The sequence below is a fragment of the Aethalodelphis obliquidens genome, unplaced genomic scaffold, assembly GCF_003676395.1.
Source record: "Aethalodelphis obliquidens isolate GAN/ISIS:26980383/991018 unplaced genomic scaffold, ASM367639v1 scaffold5, whole genome shotgun sequence".
NCBI classification, from domain to species: Eukaryota; Metazoa; Chordata; class Mammalia; order Artiodactyla; family Delphinidae; genus Aethalodelphis; species Aethalodelphis obliquidens.
Genome location: NW_020837949.1, coordinates 50,763,591 through 50,790,800, shown reverse-complemented (window position 1 = coordinate 50,790,800; position 27,210 = coordinate 50,763,591). Strand labels below are relative to the sequence as shown.

Sequence of the window (27,210 nt, the reverse complement as noted above, 5' to 3'; positions counted from 1 at the left end):
GGTAACTACGGTTTACTAAGGGATCAGCTAATGAATGCTGACCTAATATTATCTGAGTCTCCTCATTGTAGTTCCCCTCACTTCATGTACCTTGGGCTGCTAATTCCTCAGTCTTCGGAAGATTTTGTTTTGTAAATGAAATGATTTTCTGCTTTTCCTGTAGCTTGTTTAGAGTTTGACCTCTTGGGTCTGCTAAATCAGTTAATCCTTTATCCCTGTGTTTTACAGCTTCCAAAGTCAATTTATCTCTAATTCTCCACATCTTTGTGCCTTTAAAAATAAAATAAAATTACACACACACATCTTTGTTATTACATTTTAGAGAGATTTTAGGTGAGAGCAAAAATAGATTAATTCAGTTTATTTTAACCTGGAAATACTGATATTTGTCCTCTTGAATAAAAATATTTGTTCATTTTACTTTTGTTTTTGTATTTAATATTCTTTCAAGCTTGACACTTAAATTTGTCAAATCCAAATATGCCAAAATGTTGGAGCCTGTCAGAGAGAAGGGTTTCTGCTTTCTAACCATGTTTATTTTTAATTTTTAATTATACCTTGGGTAAAAGGATCTGTGATGAACACCCTTCAGCTTTCCCTTCCGAAAGAAGATTGTTTGCTCTAAGAGCCACTACAGCCATCCATGCTTTGCTTCAATTTGAATTTTTCTTTAGACCTCTTCATTGTTAACACAAGAAATTAACAAGAGTTGGTTCCTTTGGCATACTGGTGCTATTTCAAACTCAAACTAATCCCCAGGTGACTTTGTATTTTACTTTGGTATGTGTCAAGTTGTTGATTATACAAACTTTTATCCCCAATCAGAGCTGAAAGCCAGATAATATAAAGGAAAAATAATTCAGAGCATTAGTTAAACACTTATTAAACATTTGTTGAGTACCTATTGTATACAAGGCTCTCTACTGGGAGCTATAAGGGAAGAGAAAGCTCTTGTTCTTGGAGAGGTTATCATTTAGCAAGGAGAAACAGGGAACAAGTATGAAATACTTAATGAATGCTGGAAAACCATTCTTTCTGCTTGTTTAACCAGATGTTAGTATTTAAAAATAATTAGGAAAATTAATTATGAATGTATGTATTCCCTTTGGATCTTGACTTCGTTTGTTAGACATTATAATCTTTTTTGGAATTACATAATGTAGAGTGACATAATTAAAATCTGTACCTGTTATCACTCTTCCTTCAGCATTTCTTGAATTCTTGATAAGATTACTTTAAGCAAAGAATATGAGAGAAAAAAGAAGGTCGGCAATTTGCAAAAAAAGGAAATGTTTTTTTTTTTTTTTTAATTTTTTAATTTTAATTTTTATTTTTATTATTTTTATTTTTTTTTGCGGTACGCGGGCCTCTCACTGTTGTGGCCTCTCCCGCCGCGGAGCACAGGCTCCGGACGCGCAGGCCCAGCAGCCACGGCTCACGGGCCCAGCCGCTCCGCGGCATGTGGGATCCTCCCAGACCGGGGCACGAACCGGTGTGCCCCGCATCGGCAGGCGGACTCTCAACCACTGCGCCACCAGGGAAGCCCGGAAATGTTTTATATTTAATGTATTTTTTTTCTTCAGATTTCAATACATACATTTGATTCCATGACTGTTTGATCTTTCACAGTTCAGGGAGAAAGAGAGAATAAAATAGAGTGGTGAGAGAAGTATCTTAACCCACCGTTGATCTGTAGCATCCAGCATCCCTGACTTCAAAGAGTTTCTAATGGCCATTTCTGACTATTAATCTGGAGTTTGATTTCAATCGTCTTTTGTTCTTGCAGGCATTTATTTTAGGCATTTATTTTAGTCATCTGCTGCTCCTGAGCATGTTAGTACTGGCAACTCATTTTCTTCCATCTTCCTGAACTTTGCAACTGCTTCCAAGTTTCACAAGGATATTTCTGATTCCATCACCGTGTCTGAACACTTGGCATGGCAGTAGAAATGATGAGAGATGGCTGGTGTTGACCAGTAGAAATTTGTGGCTACTCTTTCAGGGCTAAAATCATAATAAAGTCATACTGCATAGTGGCAAGACTGGGACTAGGAACTGTGTTTTCTCATGCCCAGTGTTCTCTCCAGTGACCAAACAGAATCGTTTCATGAGTTTTCTTCATATCTGCCGCTTGTTGAAATGCAAGCTCTCGGTGACAGAACTCATGTCTTCATATCCCTGTGCTTTTGGCCAGTCCCTTGCAAAATGTTCTGATTTGTTACCCTTTCAGTCGCTTGGACATTTTCTTTCTTTCTGTTTAGGGAAAATATTGAGAGTGTTTTATAGAGGGATCATATATGGGAAATAATCTGTGATTACAGCTGGGAAAGATGAGCATGGTTTGGAGCCAATCATTTACATTTACTATATGTAAATATGATGTACATATTTTTTTAAACTATTGACTTACCACTGGTCAGTCTCTTAAACTTTGGGGCCTCATTTTTTCTCATCTTTAAGATGTATAAAAGGGTATAAAACTTATACCCTCCAGCTTATGGCAATTTTTTAACACTGAAATGGGATAGAAAATGTAGGAAAATGTAATAACAGTGGTATGCAGGCTTGATTCAATGATGGAGGAGTTGTAAAGAGTAAGGGTAAGACTTTTATACTGACACCACTTGATGGCTTTGATTAAATTAGCATGTGTGGGTGTGTTATGAGCAGAAAAGCCTAAAAGAGCTTTTACAAAAGGGGCTCCTTAAAGCAGCAATAGTAAGAAATTCTTGCTCAGTCACTTAGTACAAATAGAAAAGATGGTCTATTTTGTTATTTTACAGTTGTGAGAGTAATACAGTATTATAAGAGAGAAGAGTCCTCTAGCCTGATAAATATTTATCAAGAATCAATGTAGAAATTCTTAGTCATCTTATACCAAATACCCTGGAGCTACATGCAGAAACTACAGTTTTCATTGTGTGTGTGCATGGCTAACAGTGGAAGGTAAATTGTTTTCATTTATTCCCCCAGTGGCTTGGAGGCTTTGTTTTGAAATTTATAAAGGTCGTGATTAAGGTAAAAATGGGAAAAAAATATCCGATTTGTAGAATGAACATGTAAAAAATTAAGAGCAACTGTTAGTGAGTTTCATTCATTGTAATGCTTAACTCTAGGCATTAAAATAGTCTCATCACTTAAAGTGCTCTTGTTAAAATTATGAAAAGGTATTATTTAATGTGACATGGACTGAAATGGCTTACTAGGAAAGAAATCCATGATAAAAAATACAAACTAATACATAAGGCATGAGGTATTTAAGGGATGAAGTGTTCTATATAAGGAGCTTATCTTTGGAGAGACAAATCCATGACTTGAGAAATGAGGCTAAGCATTTTTGCCTAATAAAATCTTGTATATAAGCTTACTTAATTTTATTAGGTAAGGTGGTTTTCTTTAATCCTTATAAGTCTGTACAGAAACCTCTAGGAACCTTCATGATATTGACTTTCCAGATATACAGTTCATAGTTTGAGCAGTTCATTTGTTCAGTCATTGTTTTGTTACACAGGTATGCATAAATATATTAATTTGGTAACAACTTTAAGATATTACCAGATAGAGCCAAGAGCCCTTTTAACTAACCCTTCTTTCAATCTCTGCTCATTCCCCAGGGGTAATACCTGTTATACTTTGCTTTATATCTTTCCAGACCGATTCCTGTATATTTGCATATTTGTACCTGTGGAAAGTTTTGTGTGCTTCATTTCTCTCTATATGACACAATACTATATGACACTTGCTGTTTTCCACAGAAAAACGTGTTTTGGAGGGTTTTACATGTTAGTACATATAAAATCACACTCTTTTTTTTTTCTTTTTTCGTACGTGCGCCTCTCACTGTTGTGGCCTCTTCCGTTGCGGAGCACAGGCTCCGGACGCACAGGCTCAGCGGCCATGGCTCACGGGCCCAGTGGCTCCGCGGCATGTGGGATCTTCCCAGACCCGGGCACGAACCCGTGTCCCCTGCATCGGCAGGCGGACTCTCAACCACTGCGCCACCAGGGAAGCCCAAAATCATGCTCTTCTAACGGTTGCAGATTATTCATAGGATGGGGATTTAGGCATTCCCCTGATGAGGAACATTGAGGCTATTTCTGTTTTGCCCATGTTTTCCAGTAACATGACAATGAGCATCCTAAAAAGTTGCCTCATTAGAAGCAATATTACCAATTATCGTGACGACCTTTCACTTGATGATAAGTTGTGATGATGAAGGTTTAGTAGAGTTAAAACTTTGATTTTTCTTTTTAATTAGAAACATTACTTGAATTCTGGTAATGGTGGCATGAAGAGGCTGGCAGTTCCCCTCTGCAGAAAGTAAATAGAAAACCGGACCGAATTGTCAAAAACATCCATTTAGGGGTATTGGAAATTGACCAAAGGTAGTTAAAAAAAACTTGATCTTGCACAACTGTTAGGGCTTGGGGTGAGAACAGTGTGAGTCTGTGGCCTTCTGGCCCGGGCCCTTCCCAGATACCTCCTCAGGCGTGCCCTGCTGTCCCCACCCGCCTCAGCTGATGAAAACTGAAGCTTTACCAGCTTGGGACTAGCTGAGAAACCCAGCAGCTTTGCTGCCAAAGAGGTGGCCGTGGGGGAGTAACTTGATTCAGGAAAGGGATGAGTGAGAGGGGACACAAAAACCTGTGGCTTTGCAAGTACAGAGTGGTGGGTTCGGATGGAAAGAGAGGGAGAAAACCTGCTGCCTTGCTAGCTCAACGCTGTGGACCTGGTTTAGGGTGAGCAGTGGACCAGAAGAAATTTAATACAGAAATCCCAGAAATGAGAGAACCATAGAAGGGCTGAGGTAAGTTCTCCATACAGCTCTGGTTGACTGGAAGCTACATGTGTGAAGGGGAGACCCAAAAAGTTCAACCCAAAGGAGACTAGAGAACTGGCTGCAGTGTTGAGTGCATTCCCCAGTCTATACACAAATCAACTGGCAGAGGCTGGACGTCTTACAGGCTTAAGATGTTTGAGCACAACCATTGCCCAGGTCATTGGCTGACCATTAAGCTATACAGACATAGGCACACCCACTGGGAAGCCAGGCTAAAATATAAAAGTAAGAATTAAAAAACTGAACAGAGATGTCCCAACTGCATACCATGTAGGGAAACTGATTCTTCAGTTCAAGTCCAGATAAATTACAAAAAAGACCCAGCATCTCTGAAAAATAAAATAAATTGAATTACCATAATATATTAAAAGTTCAATTTTCAAACAGAAATTGCTGGCCATGGGAAAAAAAAAGAAAAAAGAAAACCTAGGAAAACGTGACATAATCACGAGAGTCGGTGGAAACTGACTGTGAGTGGGCTTGATGTAGGATTTAACAGAGACTTTGAATTGGCTGTTTTTAATATGTTCAAAGAATTAAAGGACAGTATATTAGCAACACTTAATAGAGAGTCCCAATAGAGAAACAAATTAGAAAAGAAGAATGAAATAGAAATTTAAGATTTCAAAGTACAATAATTGAAATGAATAGGATAGGATTTATTTATCCAATAAATCTGTTATTGGGTAGGCTCAATAACAGATTTGAGATGTCAGAGAAAACTTGAAGATCAATGAAAAGTACTCACTCCAAAGAAGAGAGAGAGAAAAAAAATATTGTGAAAAGTGGACAGAGCCTCAGAGACCTGTCGGACAATGTCAGACATTTCAACATAGATGTAATGAGAGTTCCAGAGAGAAAGGAAGGAGAGAAGGGACAGAAAAAATATTTGAAGAAATAGTGGCACCACACCCCCCACCCCCAGATTTGGTGGAAAATAATAAAAAGGGTTCCAGTAAGATGGAGTAAGCACACAATACCCCGTCTCTTCCACTGAATGCGGCCATAAACTGGACAGCATACAGGAGTAGCTATTTGCAGACTCTGAAAAGTCAGTAGTATCAGGCGGGTTAGAGAAGACAACCAGAAATTTAAGTACCATTGAATCAACGGTGAGTTTACTGTTCTTTTGTTTTGTTTTGCTTTGTTATCCTTGGACCTAACCCCAAACCTAGAGCATCAGAATGGACAGCTAGAACTCCAAAAACCTGTTGGTTCTGGTTTAAAGAGCAAGATGCTCAACAGGAGTGCAGAGATCAATCAGTCTGTGTCTGTCTCTGTCTCTCTCTCTCTCTCTCTCTCCCCCTCTCTCCCCTCTCCCCCTCTCCCCCCTACCCAGCCCCCAGGAAGTCCTTTGGCAGCAGTGTTGCAGCAGCTACAAGAGCTAACAGGAGCATAACTAAAACTCCAAAACAAGAAACCTTCCTCTTCAATTGGAGGATTGTAGTTCCTGTCGTTTTTTTGTGGGGTTTTTTTTTTTCCCCTCTGTTCTCTGGGTGCCTGAACCAGGTCATGAGACCATTTATAGAAAGTACACTGCAGAATGGGTTAAATTATGCCCCAGATTTCTGGAGGGTCAGTAAAGAACATCCCAGAGAACCCAAAATGCCAGGCAGATTGCAGAGGAGCTTTGGAAAGAGACTTCTTAAAGTTGTTACGCACTCCTAGGCTCATCCTTGAGAGGTGCATATGTGGATCTGACCCTAAAGAACACATAGCGATGTTTAGTACTGAAATACCAATAGACCACCAACTAAGTCCCAGACTGGCTAGTGGGTGATACATATATGGGACTGATCCAAATAACACTGTGGAAATTTTGAAGTTTACTGGTTTCTTATAAAGTTAAATATACACTTACCATGTGATCTAGCAATCCCATTCCTAGGTATTTACCTAAGAGAAATGAAAACAAGTTCACAAATAAGGGTGCAGATAAGCATGGACAACTAAACTAAAATGACATTGGTACCTTAGAGGGTCAGAATTTAGCTGAGTCAATTGCTTGCTGAAACAAAAATATCAACACTCTCCCTAAGATTTCAGCAAGACAGTCTTTGTTTGTTTGTTTATTTATATATTTATTTATTTGGCTGCATTGGGTCTTCATTGCTGTGCGCGGGCTTTCTCTAGTTGCGGTGAGCGGGGGCTACTCTTCGTTGCGGTGCATGGGCTTCTCATTGTGGTGACTTCTCTTGTGGAGCATGGGCTCTAGGCTCGCGGGCTTCAGTAGTTGTGCCCCATGGGCTCTAGAGCGCAGGCTCAGTAGTTGTGGCGCACGGGCTTAGTTGCTCCGTGGTATGTGGGATCTTCCTGGCCCAGGGCTTGAACCCACGTCCCCTGCATCGGCAGACGGATTCTTAACCACTGCGCCACCAGGGAAGTCCAGCAGAGTCTTATATTATTAAAAATGTACAACATACAGTCCAAAATTCCTTGGCATATGGAGAACCTGGGAAACCTTAACTCAGATGGGCAAAGATAATCATGAGACACCAATACTGAGATGACAGAGATGTGGGAATCATCTGAGAAAGATTTAAAGCAGGTTTTATAAATATGCTACAACAATTAAGGGTGAGCTGTCTTGAAACAAATGGAAATATAGAATGTCTCAGTAAAGAAAGAGGGAAAAGAAAAACCAAATGCGAAATTTGGAACTGAAAAATATGGTACCAGAAAACTCACTGGACAAGCACAATAGCAGGATGGAGATGACAGTCCGTGAACTTCAAAGAAGATCAGTAGAAATTTATCCGAATTGAAAAACAAAGAAAAAATAGTTGAAAAAAAAATAATGAGAAGAGCTCTAGGGACCTATGGGATGATACCAGGTCTAACATTATGTTTCATCAGACGCCGAGAAGGAAAAAAGAAAGAATGTGGTACGGAAACAAGTGTTTGAAGAAGTAGTGGCTGAAAACTTCCCAAAATTAGTGCAAGACATAAATTTGTCTTGTAGACTCAAGAGGTTCATTGAACCTTAAGTGGCATAAGTCCAGTGAAATCATGCCCAGAAACAACATAATGGAATTGCTGAAAACAAGACAAAGAAAAAAATACAGAAAACTAGTAATAGAGTAACTATTTGAATGAATGTGGATGTCTCATCAGAGACCATAGAGGCCAGAAGGAAGTGAAACAATATTTTAAACATACCAGGGGTGGGTGTAAATCCACTGAAACTATTCTCCAAGAACCTGCTGCTTTTTTTTTTTTTTTTTTTTTTTTGGAGAGGACTTCTCTCTGAAAGCATTGCACATAATAGAAAATTGTTTCTAAGTAAGAGTGCCAGGAAGTTACACTAGCTGCTTTTGCAAGGCATTTACTTAGTTAATAGTAGGAAGATTGATAAGTTCATTTAAAATGGTAGTTCACTTTCCTTTCTGAATTAAACTTGTCATCAGAGGATGACAGTACAGAGTGGGTCAGTTAACATGATTAAATTAGGGGGAAAACCCAACTATGTTCATTAAAAAAAAACCATTGTTTTTAAGGTGGGAAAATTGTAATAAATTGCTGTTTTCGAGATTCATTTTTCACTGACACTTTAAATAATTAACAGTAGTCACGATGAGAGATGGTTGAAGAGATTGAATTGCAGAATGTTAGTAAAGCAGAATATTTAGCATTTATATGTTTTTAGTAGATCAGTCATTTAAATTTATTGTATAACCTCATGAGTTATATCAATCTCATTTCTTTTTTACAGATAAGGAAATAAGTGTGTAGTTAAATTTTTCTTTAATGCTATACTGGAGAAAAAGATTAAAATTCAGAATTTAGCTCTGTTTTAATCACTTTTTGCTGCACATGTTCTCAGCATTTATATTGATATGTCTTTATGAGGCAATTCATTATTATTATAACAAATAATGAAGTGAGGACCTCTTAATGGAGATGTAATTGATACAACCTGTTTATAAAGGACAGTTTGACACTATCTGACAATTGAAAAATCACATATCCTTTGATCTAGCAGTTCTCTTAGTATTTACTTACTTAGTCTGCTGTTCGATTTTTTTTAAATTTGACAATATTGTTTTTAACTGTCAGTAACTTTTTCTTCTCTGGTTGCTCCATTATCTCCCTCTTAGCGACCTGTTCCTTTATGAATTCAGTAGCCTCTCACATATCTTTGAGAATGCTAATAAAAATTAAAAATTTAAGTTCTATTCTCAGCACCATCTGTTTCCCCCGTAGTTTAGTTTGTTCAGCTTTGTCCCTTGTCACTGATGTTTTCTTCAGATGTCTGGCAATCAGTAATGGTTGGTTTATATTTATAAATGAAGGACTAGGTTGATTAATCCAGAATATACCTCTGTGGAGGACTTCCTCTGTAGTTGTATAGGCTGTCCTCCCACCCCCCCCCCCAGCCCTCTGTCTGAAATGGCGGGCTTCTCCTTCAGATATTCTAGGCAGAGAACTAGTGAGCAAGTTGGGAACCCTCAAATAGCTAAATTAAGAGGGAGGAGGAATCTACCCTGGCATTGGAACATATTGGTACAAGGCTGTAAGTTGGAAGAACAGAAGGGGAGAAGGCGGGGCCACCCCTAGAAGTGTTAGGCAGTGTGGTGAGGGGAATTTTTTGGTTATCAGAATACCTGAGGAACACTGCAGGCATTTGGTGGAGAACAATCCTATGCAAAAAGGATTATGCCAATAGTCTCCTGTTTGAGAAACACTGCTTTAGAGCATTCACTGTGGGATAGTCTCCCTTCCCTCTCCCCTCCTCATCTAGTGTCTGTTGTGAAGAACCAGATGCACCTCAGCCTCTCTGCTCTTTGTTTAGGCCCCACATCCATGTAAGGAACCCTTCCCATGCAAGACATGCGCCCCCTGTCTCTGGAAAGAAGTCTGTGGTACTTAGGACAAAAAGTGTGCCCTTGTGTATGGGGTTCCTTAATTGCTATGAGTGGCTGCCCATCCACTCACTGTGCCTGCCCTTTTCTTTTGTTGGCTCCAGGCTTAGATTTTCTCTAGGAATGCTTTGGGAAATATAGCTCCATGTTTTGTTTCAAGGTTTTAAACATTGATCATAAATTCAAGATTTTCAGTAGGGTGAACTGTTTGGTTGTTTGCACTGGGTTGCCTTCCACTGGGTGTCTCCCATTTTATCGTCCCACCACTCCCATCAAAGAAACAGTTAACATTTTACTCCTTTCCAGTATTCACTCAGTGTTAATAATGCACTAGAAGGTATTGTTGCAGGAGTTGCCATGTATTCTTTAGATGCAACAACCCTGTAAGAATAGGTAACTATTGCCGTTCCCCATTTAACAGATGAAGGAAACTGAATTGGAGAGGTTAAGTCATATACTCAGGCATTCAGGACTAGTTAAGTGGTAGTGTCCATGCTTTTAACCACTATGCTATGTCACTTAATTCTCTGATTCCTTCATAGTGTTCTTATCATCATGCTTTATTCATTTGTTTACACATTTTGGTCTACTCTGCTAGATGTAGTTTTTGGAGGAAAGATAGTGTGTCTCTATTTTCTTCCACATCAACCATCATGTCTGGCTTATAAGCACTCAGCTAATGTTGAGTAAGTTAGCTGAGCACATTTAAAGTTTAACTTTCTTCTTTGATTCAATATAACTAAACTAGAATTTCGAGATACTATTTTGAGAACTAAGGTATTGACTGCATATTGTCATTTTATAGAAAACAAGTGTTTTTATTGACCTAACGATTTAGATGAACTCTTGCTGTCAAATCAGTCGCGCGAGTCATGTGTCAAAATTTAATCATAGGGCTTTCCTGGTGGCGTAGTGGTTGAGAGTCCGCCTGCCGATGCAGGGGACATGGGTTCGTGCCCCGGTCCGGGAAGATCTCACATGCCGCGGAGTGGCTAGGCCCGTGAACCATGGCCGCTGAGCCTGCGCATCTGGAGCCTGTGCTCCGCAATGGGAGAGGCCACAACAGTGAAAGGCCCATGTACCGCAAAAAAAAAAAGAAAAAAAATTATAAAAAAACCTAACTTGATCCAAATTTTTTTTTATTTTTTATTTTATATTGAAGCATAGTTGATTAACAGTGTTGTGTTAGTTTCAGGCATACAGCAAAGTGATTCAGTTATACATATACATATATCTATGTCAAATTCTTTTCCCATTTAGGTTATTACAGAATATTGAGCAGAGTTCCCTGTGCTATTCAGTAGGTCCTTGTTGGTTATTTTAAATACAGTAGTGTGTACATGTCAATCCTAAACTCCCAATCTCACCCTTCTGCCCTGGTAACCATAAATTTGTTCTCTAAGTCTATGAGTCTGTTTGTTTTGTAAATAAATTCACTTGTATCATTTTTTTTAAGATTTCGCATATAAGTGATATCATATGATATTTGTCTTTCTCTGTCTGACTTACTTCACTTAGTAAAATAATCTCCAGGTCTACCCACGTTGCTGCAAATGGCATTATTTCATTCTTTTTAGTGGCTGAGTAATATTCCATAGTATATGTGTACCACATCTTCTTTATCCATTCATCTGTCAGTGGACAGTTAGATTGCTTCCATGTCTTGGCTATTGTAAACAGTGCTGCAATAAACATTGGGGTGCATGTATCCTTTCAAAACAGTTTTCCTCTGCATATATGCCCAGGAGTGGGATTGCTGGATCATATGGTAGTTCTATTTTTAGTTTTTTAAGGAATCTTCATACTGTTCTCCATAGCAGCTGTACCAATTTGCATTCCCACCGACAGTGCAAGAGGATTCCCTTTTCTCCACACCCTCTCCAGCATTTATTGTTTGTAGACTTTTTGATGATGGCCGGTGTGACTGGTGTGAGGTGATAACCTCATTGTAGTTTTGATTTGCATTTCTCTGATAATTAGTGATGTTGAGCATCTTTTCATGTGCCTGTTGGCCATCTGTATGTCATCTTTGGAGAAATATCTATTTAGGTCTTCTGCCCATCTTTTGATTGGGTTGTTTGTTTTTTTGATATAGAGCTGCATGAGCTGTTTGTAAATTTTGAAGACTTATCTCTTGTTGGTAGCATTGTTGACAAATATTTTCTCCCATTCTGAGGGTGGTCTATTTATCTTGTTTATAGTTTCCTTTGCTGTGTAAAAGCTTTTGAGCTTAATTAGGTCCCATTTGTTTATTTTTATTTCCATTACTTTAAGAGACAGCTCACAAAAGATATTGCTGTGATTTACATTGAAGTGTGTTTTGCCTGTGTTTTTCTCTAAGAGGGTTGTAGTATCCGGTCTTACATTTAGGTCTAATCCATTTTGAGTTTATTTTTGTGTATGGTGTTAAAGAATGTTCTAATTTCATTTTTTTACATGTAGCTGTCCAGTTTTCCCAGCACCATTTATTGAAGAGACTGTCCTCTGTTGTATAGTCTTGCCTCCTTTGTCGTACGTTAATTGACCATAGGTGCATGGGTTTATTTCTGGGCTTTCTATCCAGTTCCATTGATCTATATTTCTGTTTTTGTGCCAGTACCATACTGTCTTGATTACTGTAGCTTTGTGGTATAGTCTGACATTACGGAGCCTAATTCCTCCAACTCCGTTTTTCTTACTCAAGATTGCTTTGGCTGTGCGGGGACTTTTGTGTCTCCATACAAATTAAAAAATTTTTTGTTCTAGTTCTGTGAAAAATGCCATTGGTAATTTGATAGGTGTTGCATTGAATCTGTAGATTGCCTTGGGTAATACAGTTATTTGGACGATATTGATTCTTCCAATCCAAGAACATAGTATCTCTTTCCATCTGTTTGTGTCATCTTTGATTACATCAGTGTCTTATAGTTTTCGGAGTATAGGTCTTCTGCCTCCTTAGGTCAGTTTATTCCTAGGTATTTTATTGTTTTTGATGCGATGGTAAATGGGAGTGTTTCTTTAATTTCTCTTTCTGATCTTTTGATGTTAGTGCATAGAAATGTAAGAGATTTCTGTGTATTAATTTTGTATCCTGCCACTTTACTGAATTCATTGATGAGCTCTAGTAGTTTTCTGGTACCGTCTTTAGGATTTTCTACGTATAATATCATGTCATCTGCAGACAGTGATGGTTTTACTTCTTCTTTTCCAATTTGGATTCCTTTTATTTTCCTTCTCTGATTGCTCTGGCTAGGACTTCCAAAGCAATGTTGAATAAAAGTGGTGAGAGTGGACATCCTTGTCTTGTTCCTGACCTTAGAGGAAATGCTTTCAGCTTTTCACCATTGAGTATGATGTTAGCTATAGGTTTGTTATATATGGCCTTTTATTATGTTTAGGTAAGTTCCCTCTATGCCCACTTTCTAGAGAGTTTTTATCATAAATGGGTGTTGAATTTTATCAAAAGCTTTTTCTACATCTATTGAGATGATCAGATGGTTTTTATTCTTTAATTTGTTAATGTGGTGTATCACACTGATTGATTTGTGGATACTGAAAAATCCTTGCATCCCTAGTATAAATCGCACTTGATCATGGTGTATGATCCTTTTAATCTATTGTTGGATTCTATTTGCTAGTAGTTTGTTGAGGATTTTTGCATCTATGTTCATCAGTGATATTGGCCTGTAATTTTCTTTTTTTTGCGGTATCTTTGTCTGGTTTTGGTATTAGGGTGATGGTGGCCTCATAGAATGAGTTTAGGAGTATTCCTTCCTCTGCAATATTTTGGAATAGTTTTGGAAGGATAGGTGGTAATTCTTCTTCTCTAAATATTTGGTAGAATTTGCCTATGAAGCCATCTGGTCCTGAACTTTTGTTTGTTGCGAGTTTTTTAATCACAGTTTCAATTTCAGTACTTGTGATTGGTCTGTTCATATTTTCTATTTATTCCTGGTTCAGTATTGGGAGATTACACCCTTCTAAGAATTTGTCCATTTCTTCCAGGTTGTCCATTTTATTGGCATATAGTTGCTTGTAGTAGTCTCTTATGATCCTTTGTATTTCTGTGGTGTCTGTTGTAACTTCTTTTTTTTCATTTCTAATTTTATCGATTTGAGGCTTCTCCCTTTTTTTTTTGATGAGTCTGGTTAAAAGTTTATCAATTTTGTTTATCTTTTCAAAGAACCAGCTTTCAGTTTCACTGATCTTTTCTATTGTTTTTGTCTCTGTTTCACTTATTTCTGCTCTGATCTTTATGATTTCTTTCCTTCTACTACCTTTGGTTTTGTGTGTTCTTTTTTCTCTAGTTGCTTTAGGTATAAGATTAGGTTGTTTATGTGTGATTTTTCTTGTTTCCTGAGGTAAGGTTGTATTGCTGTTAAGTTCCCTCTCAGAACTGGTTTTGCCACATCCTATAGGTTTTTGGATCGTTGTGCTTTTGTTTTCATTTGTCTCCAGGTATTTTTTTATTTTTCTCTTTGATTTCTCTTTGATTTCTTCAGTGATCTATTAGTTGTTTAGTAGCATATTGTTTAGCCTCCACGTGTTTGTGTTTTTTACAGTTTTTTTCTTGTAGTTGATTTCTAATCTTACAGTATTTTGTTGGGAAAAGATGCTTGATCTGATTTCAGTTTTCTTAAATTTACTGAGGCTTGCTTTGTGGCCCAGCATATGATCAATCCAGGAGAATGTTCCATGTGCACTTGAGAAGAAGGTGTATACTGCTGATTTTGGATGGAATGCTGTTAAATATCAGTTAAGTCCATCTGGTCTAATGTGTCATTTCAGGCCTGTGTTTCCTTATTGATCTTCTGTCTGGATGATCTGTCCATTGATGAAAGTGGGGTGTTAAAGTCCCCCAGTGTTACTGTCGATTTCTCCCTTTATGGCTGTTAGCATTTGCCTTACATATTGAGGTGCTCCTATGTTGGGTGCATATATATTTACAATTGTTATATCTTCTTCTTGGATTGATCTGTTGCTAATTATGTAGCATCCTTCTTTGTCTCTTGTAACAGTCTTTATTTTAAAGTCTATTTTGTGTGATAGGAGTATTGCTACTCCAGCTTTCTTTTGATTTCCATTTGTATGGATTACCTTTTTCCAACCCCTCACTTTCAGTCTGTATGTGTCCCTAGATCCGAAGTGGGTCTCTTGTAGACAGCCTGTATATGGGTCTTGTTTTTGTATCCATTCCATCAGTCTGTGTCTTTTGGTTGGAGCATTTAATTCATTTACATTTAAGGTATTTATCGATGTGTATGTTCCTGTTTCCATTTTCTTAATTGTTTTGGATTTGTTTTTGTAGGTCTCTTTTGTTCTCTTGTGATTTGATGACTAACTTTAGTGTTGTGTTTGGATTCCTTTTTTTTGTGTGTGTATCCATTGTAGATTTTTGGTTTGCAGTTACCATGATGTATTGATATAGCAGTCTATATATAAAAAAGATTCTTTTAAGTTGCTCATCTTTTAATTTCAAGTGCATTTCCAGTAGTCTGCATTTGTGCTCTCCTCTTCTCACAATTACTGGTTTTGATGGCATATTTGTGTTCAAATGTTTTCCTACCTTTACTTGATATTGCCTTTACTGGTGAGCTTTTCCATTTAATTTTATTGTTTCTAGTAGTGGCCTTTTCTTTTCTGATTAGCTAAGTTCCTTTAGCATTTGTTGCAAAGCTGGTTTGGTGGTGCTGAATTCTCTTAGCTTTTACTTGTCTGTAAAGCTTTTGATTTCTCCATCAAAACTGAATGAGAGCCTTGCTGTGTAGAGTATTCTTCATTATAGCTTCTTCCCTTGCATCACTTTAATACATTGTGCCTTGTTCTTTTGGTCTGCAGAGTTTCTGCTGAGAAATCAACTGATAACCTTATGGGAGTTCCCTTGTATGTCACTTGTTGGCTTTCCCTTATTGCTTTTAATATTTTCTCTCTGCTTTTACTTTTTGTCAGTGTGATTACTATGTGTGTTGGCATGTTCGTTGTTGGGTCTGTTGCCTGGGACCCTGCATTTCTTGGACTTGGATGACTTTTATTTCCCATGTTATGGAAGTTTTCAGCTATTATTTCTTCAAATATTTTCTTAGGTCCTTTCTCTCTCTCTTCTCATTCTGGGACCCCTATAATGTGAATGTTGGTGCATTCATTGTTTTCCCAAAGGTCTCCTATACTGTCTTCCTTTCTTTTCATTGTTTTTTCTTTATTTTGTTCCATGGCAGTGATTTCCATCATTCTGTCTTCCAGCTCACTTATCTGTTCTTCTGCCTCAGTCACTCTGCTATTGATTCCTTCTAGTGTATTTTTCATTTCAGTTATTGTATTGTTCATCTCTGTTTGTTTTTTAGTTCTTCTAGGTCTTGTTAAACATTTCTCGTATCTTCTCAATCTGTGCCTTCATTCTTTTCCCAAGATCTTGGATCGTCTTCACTGTCATTACTCTGAATTCTTTTTTTTGGTGGATTGTCTATCTCTACTTCACTTAATTGTTCTTCTGGGGTTTTAGCTTATTCCATCATCTGGGACATATTCCCCTGCTGTCTAATTTTGTCTAACTTCTTGTGCTTGCAGTTTCCGTTCTGCAGCCTGCCGGATTGTAGTTCTTCTTGCTTCTGCTGTCTGCCTTCATCTAGTGGATGAGGCTTCTTCTCTCTTGTTGCCAGTACCCCAGGCTGTGAAGACTGACATGGGGCTCAAGACTTCACTCCTGTGGGAGAACTTCCCTGGTATAATTATTTTCCAGTTCACGTGTTGCCCACCCGGTGGGTGGCCTGCCATCTTGTTGTTGCTTTGTCTTTGGATGTAGGGTATCTTTTTTGGTAGGTTCCAGAGGTTTTTTTTGTTTTTGTTTTTGTCAATGGTTGTTCAGCAGTTAGTTGTGATTTTGGTGTTTTTGTAAGAAGGGGTGAGCCTTCTACTCTGCTGTCTTGCTGGCAAGTCAATCCAAATTTCAATTTCAATCCAGTTTTCTGTACCATTTCCTGGAAATGTATTTAAAAAATTTTTTCCTGCTGTATTGAAAATACATTAGAAGTAGTCCAAATGACTTAGATAATTCCTTTAAGTTTTTGCTTAAATATTTCCAAATGCACACAGAATAAGGTTTTGTTTTTCATTTTCTGAATCTGCAAATTATGCAGTATGGTTCTGTCAAAATAACTGTTATTCTATCTACAAAGTATAAGAGCAGAAATAATTTTTAACGTCTTATGAAAACTTAATTTACCTGTCATATTTTCATTGGGGATTTTAGTTCGTTGAATTAAATGGGAGTGAATATACCACACATGTGATTACAAAAGGATTTTTAATACTGAAATAGACTCTAGTCCTATATTAAAAACAGTTCATTTAAGTACTTATAGTTCTAAAACTGGGGAGAAATGCTTTTGTAAAACAACTCTAGAAAGCTTTTGGAACAGAATATATGTGAGTAAATACCATTCATTTTATTAAATTTGTCTTCTTACTGATCTATATTGTAGAAAGTTAGAAATGTATTTATATGTAAGAAATTCTGTAAAAGCTTGCCATTTTAGTAGACTAAGCATTGAAAGATACCACTTCTATCTTTGTTGCTTGTTATACAATTTGTGGAAAGTTAATAGCTTTAAGATTACTGCTTTGTAAACCATACCACATTTCACTGATTCCAAGTATTATACAGATATTTTATTTATAAATAACAATATATAATTTGAAAACTATTCTTCATTTTAGTAACAGAAATATGTTACATTTTTGTGACTGAAACTCTATTATTGAGGACTTGTGATGTACCAGACTGTGGGCTAGTTGCTGGGAATATAAGTTTGAACAAGACAGATAAGATTTCTGCACTCATCAGACCTAAGAGTTTAGAAAGAAAATCATACATTAAATAAATAACAAAATATTTAATTACAGGTTGATCAGAGTTATAAAGCATAGACTACTACAAAAGTGTATATTAGGAGAATTTATCCTAATTGGTGCTGTTAAGGACATAGAAATTCTGCTCCTGAAGGATGCGTATGAATTAGGTACACCAAGGTGGTGGTAAGTTGGGGGGAGGACTTTGCATCAGGACAGGGGAAGGATTGGTGTGGCTAAAGCTACAAAGGGTAGTGCAGATTGTTTAACCTAGTAGTGCATTTTAAAGGCTCACTGGCCATAAAATTTACATTTTAATTAATTCCTTGTAGGTGAGATACATATCACTCATAAGAAATCTGTATATATGTAGGAGGCTCTTGTATAGTCTGGGCAAGAAATGATGATGACTAGGACTCATGTTATTTGATTCCAGAAATATTTAGGAGGTAGAATCTACTGCTTCTTTGCTCCAAGTTAGTTTCTATTCCTACCACTTACATACTTACAAATATTTTTGCTATTTTTTGGTCTGTTTTTCTTCCTCTTTCGCCATTCTCTTTATGCTTGTGGGTTTTCTTTTTTTAACCTTTATTAATACTTTGCTGCTGTTTTAATAGAGATTCTAAAGGGAAAGACTGTAAACTCAAGTAGTCAATCTACCATATTTAACTGAACCCTACCTCCCACTGATTTGAAATGTCACCTTTCGCATATATTAACTCCTATTTAGTTATTCAAGATTTCTCTGTTGCTGTGCCAGTACTGCACCAGTTTAATTTACAGTGTTTTTATACTTAATAGCACAGGCACCTCCTCTACAGTTACGCTTTTTTCCAGACGTATTGGTTGGTTTTACGTATTTTCTCTTTCAAGTAAATTTTAGAAAAACATTACCCCAAAATCCTGTTGGGATTTCTTTTTTTTTTCTTTCTTTTTTAATTTATATTTATTTTTGCCTGCATTGGGTCTTCATTACTGTGCCCAGGCTTTCTCTAGTTGCAGTGAGTGGGGCTACTGTTCATTGCAGCGCCCGGGCTTCTCATTGTGGTGGCCTCTCTTGTTGCAGAGCATGGGCTCTAGGCCCACAGGCTTCAGTAGTTGTGGCTTGCAGGCTCTGTAGTTGTTGCTTGCAGGCTCTAGAGTGCAGGCTCAGTAGTTGTGGCGCACCGGCTTAGTTGCTCTGTGGCATGTGGGTTTTTCCTGGACCAGGGATCGAACCTATGTCCCCTGCATTGGCAGGCAGAATCTGAACCACTGTGCCACCAGGGAAGTCCCCACCCATTTTTTGATTGGGTGTTTTTTGGGTTTTTTTAATATATTGAGCTGCATGAGCTGTTTGTATATTTTGGAGATTAATCCTTTGTCAGTTGCTTCGTTTGCAAATATTTTCTCCCATTCTGAGGGTTGTCTTTTCATCGTGTTTATGGTTTCCTTTGCTGTGCAAAAGCTTTTAAGTTTAATTAGGTCCCTTTTTTTTTTTCGTTACTCTAGGAGGTGGGTCAAAAAAGATCTTGCTGTGATTCATGTCATAGAGTGTTCTGGCTATGTTTTCTGCTAAGAGTTTTATAGTGTGTGGTCTCACATTTAGGTCTTTAATCCATTTTGAGTTTATTTTTGTGTATGGTGTTAGGAAGTGTTCTAATTTCATTCTTTTACATGTAGCTGTCCAGTTTTCCCAGCACCACTTATTGAAGAGACTGTCTTTTCTCCATTGTATATCCTTGCCTCCTTTGTCATAGATTAGTTGACCATAGGCGCGTGGGTTTATCTCTGGGCTTTCCATTGATCTGTTCCGTTGATCTATATTTCTGTTTTTGTGCCAGTATCATATTGTCTTGATTACTGTAGTTTTGTAGTATAGTCTGAAGTCAGCGAGTCTGATTCCTCTAGCTCCATTTTTTTCCCTCAAGATTGCTTTGGCTCTTCAGGGTCTTTTGTGTCTCCATACAAATTTTAAGATTTTTTTGTTCTAGTTCTATAAAAAATGCCATTACTAATTTGATAAGGATTGCATTGAATCTGTAGATTGCTTTGGGGAGTATAGTCATTTTCACAATATTGATTCTTTTAATCCAAGAATATGGTATATTTCTCCATTTGTGTCATCTTTGATTTCTTCCATTAGAATCTTATAGGTTTCTGCATGCAGGTCTTTTTCCTCCTTAGTTAGGTTTATTCCTAGGTATTTTATTCTTTTTGTTGCAGTGGTAAATGGGATTGTTTCCTTAACTTCTCTTTCTGATCTTTCATTGTTAGTATATAGGAATGCAAGAGATTTCTGTGTATTAATTTTGTATTCTGTGACTTCACTAAGTTCATTGATTAGCTCTAGTAGTTTTCTGGTGGCATCTTTAGGATTTTCTATGTATAGTATCATGTCATGTGCAAACAGTGACAGTTTTACTTCTTCTTTTCCAATTTGGATTCCTTTGATTTCTTTTTCTTCTGATTGCCATGGCTAAGACTTCCAAAACTGTGTTGTATGATAGTGGTGAGAGTGGGCATCCTTGTCTTGTTCCTGATCTTAGAGGAAATGCTTTCAGTTTTTCACTATTGAGAATAATGTTTGCTGTGGGTTTGTCATACATGAGGCCTAATGTCTTTTTAAAATAGTAGATTTTTGAAAGCCTTTTTAATTTCTTCTATTATGATCTGTTTTAATTTCTACCTCTTCTTCCTAAATTTCAGTAATTGACATTTTCCTAGAAAATCTCTGCTCGACTGGATTTTACAATAACGTTGTTCACTGTGTTTTCTTTTGAATCTTCTTCATGCCTGCAGTTAATTTCTCATTGCATTCCTAAGGTTATTTGTGTCTTCTCTTTTCTTAATCAGACTAGCCAAGTATCAGTCTCTTTTTATTGGACCTTTGAAACAGCCAGCAGGGATTGATCAAATCTATGGGTTTTTTTCTTTTTTCTTCTTGGATTAATTTCTGCTTTCTGTTTTAATTCTTTCTATTTTTGAATTTCCCATTACCTTGTAAATTTTGTTCTTTCATGATCCATAGCATGTTTCTCATACTTTGCCCTTTTCTAGTGGGAAAATTCTTTAGTTTGATCCCTGATATTCCCACCCCCAACCCACCCTATGATTTAATCTTTTTCTTTCTTTTGCTCTTTCTTTTCTTTTGTTTTATTCCCCTGGTAGATAGTAAGTCTGTTTCTTTGGCAGTTAATATTTATTTGTTGAATTTGGTGAGTTGCATTCACGCTTTTAGTATTCATGTGTAGTGATCCTTGATGTGTAGTGATCATATTTGTAATTGAAGGGCCTAGATTAAATATATTAAATTTTCTTCAGTTTAAATAGGAACCCCATTTGTATGTCATTGAATCTGGCTTCTGATTAAAGAGTCCATCCTCCTGTAATTAAGGAGGAGGAGTGAAACTTGTAGGAAACTTACCTTCTGAGTTTTGGGACTTTCCTTTCTTCCTGGAATCTCTTGAGTAAATTGGGACACTTCCCTGCTTCTCTGGCTCCAGCTCAACTTTGCAAGGTTCCCACTACAGAGAGCTTCCTGTTTCATATATTAAGCTTTCACATACAAGAGTTGCCTTGTGGTAATCCGTGTCTGAGTGGTTATTATAGATTTAGTTAATGTTTTTTAAATTAATTAATTTATTTTTTTGGCTACATTGGGTTTTCGCTGCTGCACACGGGCTTTCTCTAGTTGCAGTGAGTGGGGCTACTTTTCACTGCAGTACGCGGGCTTATTGTTGCAGTGGCTTCTCTTGTTGCAGAGCATGGGCTCTAGGCACACGGGCTTCAGTAGTTGTGGTTTGTGGGCTCAGTAGTTGTGGCTCGCAGGCTCTAGAGTGCAGGCTCAGTAGTTGTGGTACATGGGCTTTGTTGCTCCATGGCATGTGGGATCTTCCTGGACCCAGGCTCGAACCCGTGTCCCCTGCATTGGCAGGCGGATTCTTAAACACTGCGCCCAGGCAAGTCCCAGATTTAGTTTATGTTTTAATATTTTATGACGTTAATTCTCTCTCACTGCTCTTTGTTGTAATTTTCTCATATTTACTTTTTTCAAATGCTTTTAGGATAATTTAGTTAAAAAAAACTGTTGTATTTTTTTTGATAGTTAATGTTATTAGATAACTAATTTATAAGCCAGTGAGTTGGCCTGTGAGGGGCAATTATTTCTTCACCCTGTCCGATAACACCCCAATAAACGAGGGAGATTGGGATTATGCCAGGTGTTCGAACGTTATTAATTTTATTCATGACAGAGTATGGAGTAAAGGTGTTAGGGCAGATCCTTGCATGTCTGGGAAGTTATGCTGATGTTTGACATCCTGGTGTAACCGGAGCACCAGGGTGGGTTGTTCCACACTCACCCACCCCCTCACCTAACCTCCTCACCAGTTCCTGTCTGCTTTTCCCACCTGTCAACTCTGCGACTCCCTAAATCCAAATAGTTTCCATTCAAAAGGGGAAGATATGGAAAATAGCAAGTCCCTTCACCCCAACTCTCACCTTTGGAATTAAATAGCCTGGAACGGGGCAAGTGAACTAAGTGAGGACTTTTTGACAGTAAACATTAAGAATAACATCTGAAATCAACTCCAGAAGAGTGCCACCAGGGGAAAATCAAGTCTTAGCGCATGTTCTGAAACTGCCCGTAAGAAAGGGCTAGGGAATGATCCTCTAGGTATGAGCTCTAAGAGCTCTGGACTCAAAGGGGCTTCAGCTAGCCCACTCTGGGCCTGCAGAACCAGATGACCTGTGGGCTGCCTGGCAAGCACACTGCAGTCTGTCTGTCTCTGTCTCCCATGAGGTCCTTCAGTTCCATCGCAGAGTACTCCCCAGTGTGTTACACAGTTGAACCTTGAGCGGCAGCACCCACCCTCCACACAGTGGAAAATCCCCTTATGCTGTCTCCCCAGTTCCATGTTGGTAAATTCAGCCAACAGCAGATGATTAGTACTGTAGTACATGTTTACTGACAATAGTCCACACATACGTGGACCTGAGTAGTTCATATCCATGCTGTTCGAGGATCCACTGTAGTTGTCCTTAAAGCTCTTTGGTTTGAGGAAGTGATTGGCATGTTTACTCTTCTGACTGTAGAGGAGGTGTGTCACCTGATGGCTGTTGGGAGACGTCAGGAGACTGGGTTAGGTCTTTGGCTGCTGACGGAGGTGTTGCTGAGAGCTCCCACTTTGAACTTTGACCACAGGGCCAGCTCAGTCAGGGCCCCCTGTTAGCACAGGTACTCTCTCTGGACACAGACCCATGTCCCATGGCAGGCTGTCTCAGCCATCCAGCAGGGTATCGGTGAAGGGCTTGCAGACACCCTTGAAAGGATTACTAGTGTTTCGGAAGATCTAGCAGATAGGAGCCGAAAATCTTGCCCATTAAGGAATAGGGATGCCAGCCTTCAGCTCGAAGTGGGTTTTCAGAGGCGTAGATGGTGTCCATCCTATGCAGATAGTTGTAGCAATTCTGACTTCCTTGGGTTTCCAGCTGTTGCAGTCTTGGACCATCCTCCACAAGGAGTCAAGGTTTGTACTTGATATCCCAAAGTCTGGACAGTAGAATATCAGTCTCCTGTTTGAAGATTTTGGGGGCATGTGCCCCTCGGGGACATGAGGTCCCCTTCAAGATTTCATTGCAAAGCTCATGATTTACTTCTTCACAAAAATAAATGGCAGTAAAAATACCAGATTCCCGTGACCTTTACCAGCACAACATTCACTCCAGACTGGCCTCCCTAGCCTGTGTAGAGCTGCATCAGTTTACCCCACTGCCCTGCCTCCTCAGCCCAAGTTCCCTGGAGCTCCCCAGCCAGGCCATTTCCTTAGTGGAGGGAAGACCAAGCCAGACTTGGCCTGAAAACATGGTTATATAGGGGGTCTACTGTTTTTATTAAAACTCCATTAAGTATACCAATTAGTTTGGGAATGTTTGGCAACTTAATAATCTGGATTCCCTTTTCAGGACATGGAATATTGACAGACTTACTAGTTTATAATTAAATTTCATATACTAAAGAATCAGTAACAACTTACAGAGGTCTTCAAAATAACCAAGGGTATATTTCACAGTCTCTGCCACTTTTCTTCCCACTTAATTAAGCAGAGATATAAAAATTCAAACGCCACAAGAACCAATATAGAAGATACATTTAAAAAAATATCTTCAGTACAACTGGAAATTTGAACACCAGCTATATATTTAATGATACTAAGGAATTACTGTTACTTTGTTAGGCGTGCGAACAGTGTTGTTACATTGTTTAAAAAGAGTCCTGATCTTGTAGACATAAACACTGAAATACGACCTCTGGGATTTGCCTCAAAGCTCTGTAGGTTAGAAAGTATATGGGGGTATGAAACAAAATTGGCCGTGAGTTGCTAATTGTTAGAGCTGATAATTGTTGGGTGTGTTATTGTCTCCGTTTGTGTATGTTTGGAATTTTCCGAAATAAAAATGAAGACATACATAGAATGTCAAAGGAAAGAAAAAAGTACTTATGAAAAGTAGAGTTAACTACGTTTATAGCCACAGGGTAAGAATACTTCTACAGATTGTTGATTCTGTTGTTCCCTGCCCAGAGTACACTTTGGACTTCAAGCAAAATTATGAAGTAAACTTTGCTTATATTCTTTATTTTCTAGTGTCTTCTTTCTTCATCTTACCTCAATATCACTTTTCCTTCTGCTTGTTGTAAATGCACATTTTTCTCCTGTTTACCTCTTTACTTCCAAAATTGTCACTCATTTATACATACTGAGAAGGAGACCTAAAGATGAACCTGTTCCAATTAAAGTGCGAGAGAAAAATACTTGGGAGAGAGTTCAGGGTTAGAAGTCAGGGAATAGTTCTGATATTTGAGCATTTGGAAAAACTGATAGAAATGGGAGAAGTTTGTTGGAACATTTGGGAAAAAACTTGTAGGAGTCCTATATGAAAAGCACTAACTGTTGATTTTATTTTAAAAATTGCCAGTCTGGGGGCTTCCCTGGCTGTCCATTGGTTAAGACTGTGCACTTCCAGTGCAGGGGGTGCAGGTTCAATCCCTGGTCAGGGAGCTAAGATCCCATATGCTGCATGGGGTAGCCAAAACAAATAAAAATAAATAAAAATTGCCAGTGTGGAGATAGGGGGAAGTAAAAGCATCACACTAGTACTATTCTAACAAAAATAAATAATATATAAAATGGGTAAATTAAAAAGTAGCAATATTAGCACATTACCCAGAAATACAGCTGTGATTAAAAGAAACAACAAATTCAAAGTAGTTGCTTCTGTAGAATAGGATAAGTTGGGAAGGAGGCTGACGGCATGGAACAGAGAACTGCTGTATTTCATTATAAGCCACTTAGTAATACAGTCTGACTTTTGACAGTGTTTTATTTTAATAAAAAATAAAAATATTAAAAACAAACTGCACTATTAGTAGACTTATTCTAAAGAAGCATCAAGGGAAAATAAAATTAATAAAACTAATCTGAATAAAATTAAGGCTATGATACTGAATGAAGTAGGGGTCTGGCTGTACCTTCTTCATATGCATATCCAGTTGTCCCAAATTCAATTTTGAAAAGACTGTTCTTTCTTCCTTTGAATTGTCTTGCCACTCTTGTTGAAAATCTAATGACCGTAAAGTGGATTTATTTATGGACTCTCAGTTATATGTCTTTATGCTAGTACACACAGTCTTGATTACTGTTGCTTTTTAGTCAGTTTTGAAGTAAGTGTGAGTCTTCCAGCTTTGTTCTTTTTGAAGATTGTTTGGCTATACTGGGTTCATTGCATTTCCCACATGAATTTTTGTATCAGCTTATATAACAGTTTCTACCAGAAAGGGCGAGGAGAGCTGAGATTTTAATAGGGATTGCATTAAACCTGTAGATCAATTTGAGAAATATTGCCATCTTAACAACAGTAAGTCTTCTATAGAATCCATGAATATGGGTATCTTTTTATTTATTTAAGTCTTCTTTAATTCTTTCAATGATGTTTTATAGTTTCACTGTAAAAATCTTACAGTTCTTTTGTTACATTTATTTCTAATGATTTTTATTGTTTTAATGCTATTGTAAAAGGAATGGTTTTCTTAATTTCATTTTCAGATTGTTCATTGCTAGTGTATAGAAATACAATTCATTTTTGTATTTTGATCTTCTATCTTGCAACCCTACTGAACTCATTTATTTAGTTCTAATAAATCTTTTGTATATATTCCTTAGGATTTTCTATATAGGAGGTCATGTCATCTGCAAAAAGAGATAGTTTTACTTATTCATTTTTCATCTGGATGCCTTTTATTTCTTTTTGTTGCCTAACTGCCATGGCTAGACCCTCCAGTACAGTGTTGAGTAGAAATGGCAAGAGTAGAAATCCTTGCCTTGTTCCTGATCTATGGGAAAGCATCCAGTCTTTCACCATTAAGTATGATGTTAGCTATGGGTTTTTCATAGATGCCCTTGAGGAAATGGAAATTTCCTTCTATTCCTAGTTGAATGTTTTTTATCATGAAAGGTATTCGATTTTGTCAAATGCTTTCTCTGTGCCTATTGAGATACCATGTGGTTTTGTTTTATTAATACAGTGTATTACACTGATTGATTATCATATGTTGATAAACCACCCTTGCACTCCTGGGATAAATTGTACTTGGTCATTGTGTACAATCCTTTTCATTTGTTGCTGGATTCAGTTTGCTAGTGTTTTATTAAAGATTTTTGCCTCTGTACTTGTAAAAGATATTGGCTGTAGTCTTCTTGTGATGTCTTCGTCTGGATTTAGTATCAGGATCTCACAGAATGGTTGGGAAGCGTTCCTTCCTCTTCTACTTTTTTTTGGAAGACTTTGTGAAGTAATGGTTTTAGTTCTTGAATTCACTGGTGAAGTCATCTGGTTCTGGGCTTGCTGGAAGTTTCTTGATTAATCTTTTTTTTATTGCTCTATTACAATTTTATATTTCTTCTTGAGTAATGTTTTTAAATTTGAAAAATAAAAAACAAGTATAAGGTTCTAAGTATGCCTTACATAGTCTGGTAAACCCCAAATTGCATGTAAAAACCTATCCTCCTGCTAATTCATGGAACGTGCATTTGAAATTTCTACTATTCAACCATTCAGTTCTTTAAATGTGACTTTTCAAAAGAGTGTTAATTGATAATGTCTTTTTACTTGAATTATTTTATAGTTGTATTTCGTAATAGCTTGGAATTTAAGGTTTGCTTTTTTTTTTTTTACTATTGCTTTTATCTCAGCAGCAATGCAGCAAGTGTTGGATAACCTTACGGAGCTGCCCTCATCTACAGGAGCAGAAGAAATAGACCTAATTTTCCTCAAGGGGATAATGGAGAATCCTATTGTAAAATCACTTGCTAAGGTATATTGGTTTATTCATAAGATAACTAAATTATTTTTTTAATTGTTTTTACAGAGGTCTTTTCAGATTACTGTTTTAGAACCTGGTTAATATACCTTAGGCTTTGTTAGCAAATAATAACAGTTAACAGCTAATGAGATCTTACTGTACACAGAAGTTAGACCACTTTTGCCTTTTCTGTGCTGACTTTAAAGTTTTAGGGAAATAATAACTGAACAGTCGTATTATAACGGAGGTCTGTGGAAAAGATTCTCATCGTGTCTCCGTTTTCAACAACAAGGTACTGACATTCTTCTTTTACATTGGACCATGTACCTGTTTTTTCATTT

At 37.6% G+C, this 27,210-nt stretch overlaps 1 protein-coding gene and 1 pseudogene across 2 annotated transcripts in view; one reads left to right on the top strand and one right to left on the bottom strand.

The window, feature by feature from the left end:
* PALS2 (protein associated with LIN7 2, MAGUK p55 family member) overlaps positions 1–27,210 on the top strand; it is a 109,523-nt gene that overhangs the window by 27,036 nt on the left and 55,277 nt on the right. For both annotated transcript variants that reach the window (XM_027102373.1, XM_027102374.1), the window contains exon 2: positions 26,763–26,881. In XM_027102373.1, the coding sequence (XP_026958174.1) occupies positions 26,765–26,881 (117 nt within the window). In that variant the 5' untranslated portion in view covers positions 26,763–26,764. The remainder of the gene's footprint in view (positions 1–26,762; positions 26,882–27,210) is intronic.
* On the bottom strand, positions 22,095–23,233 carry LOC113618577 (uncharacterized protein C1orf43 homolog pseudogene; annotated as a pseudogene).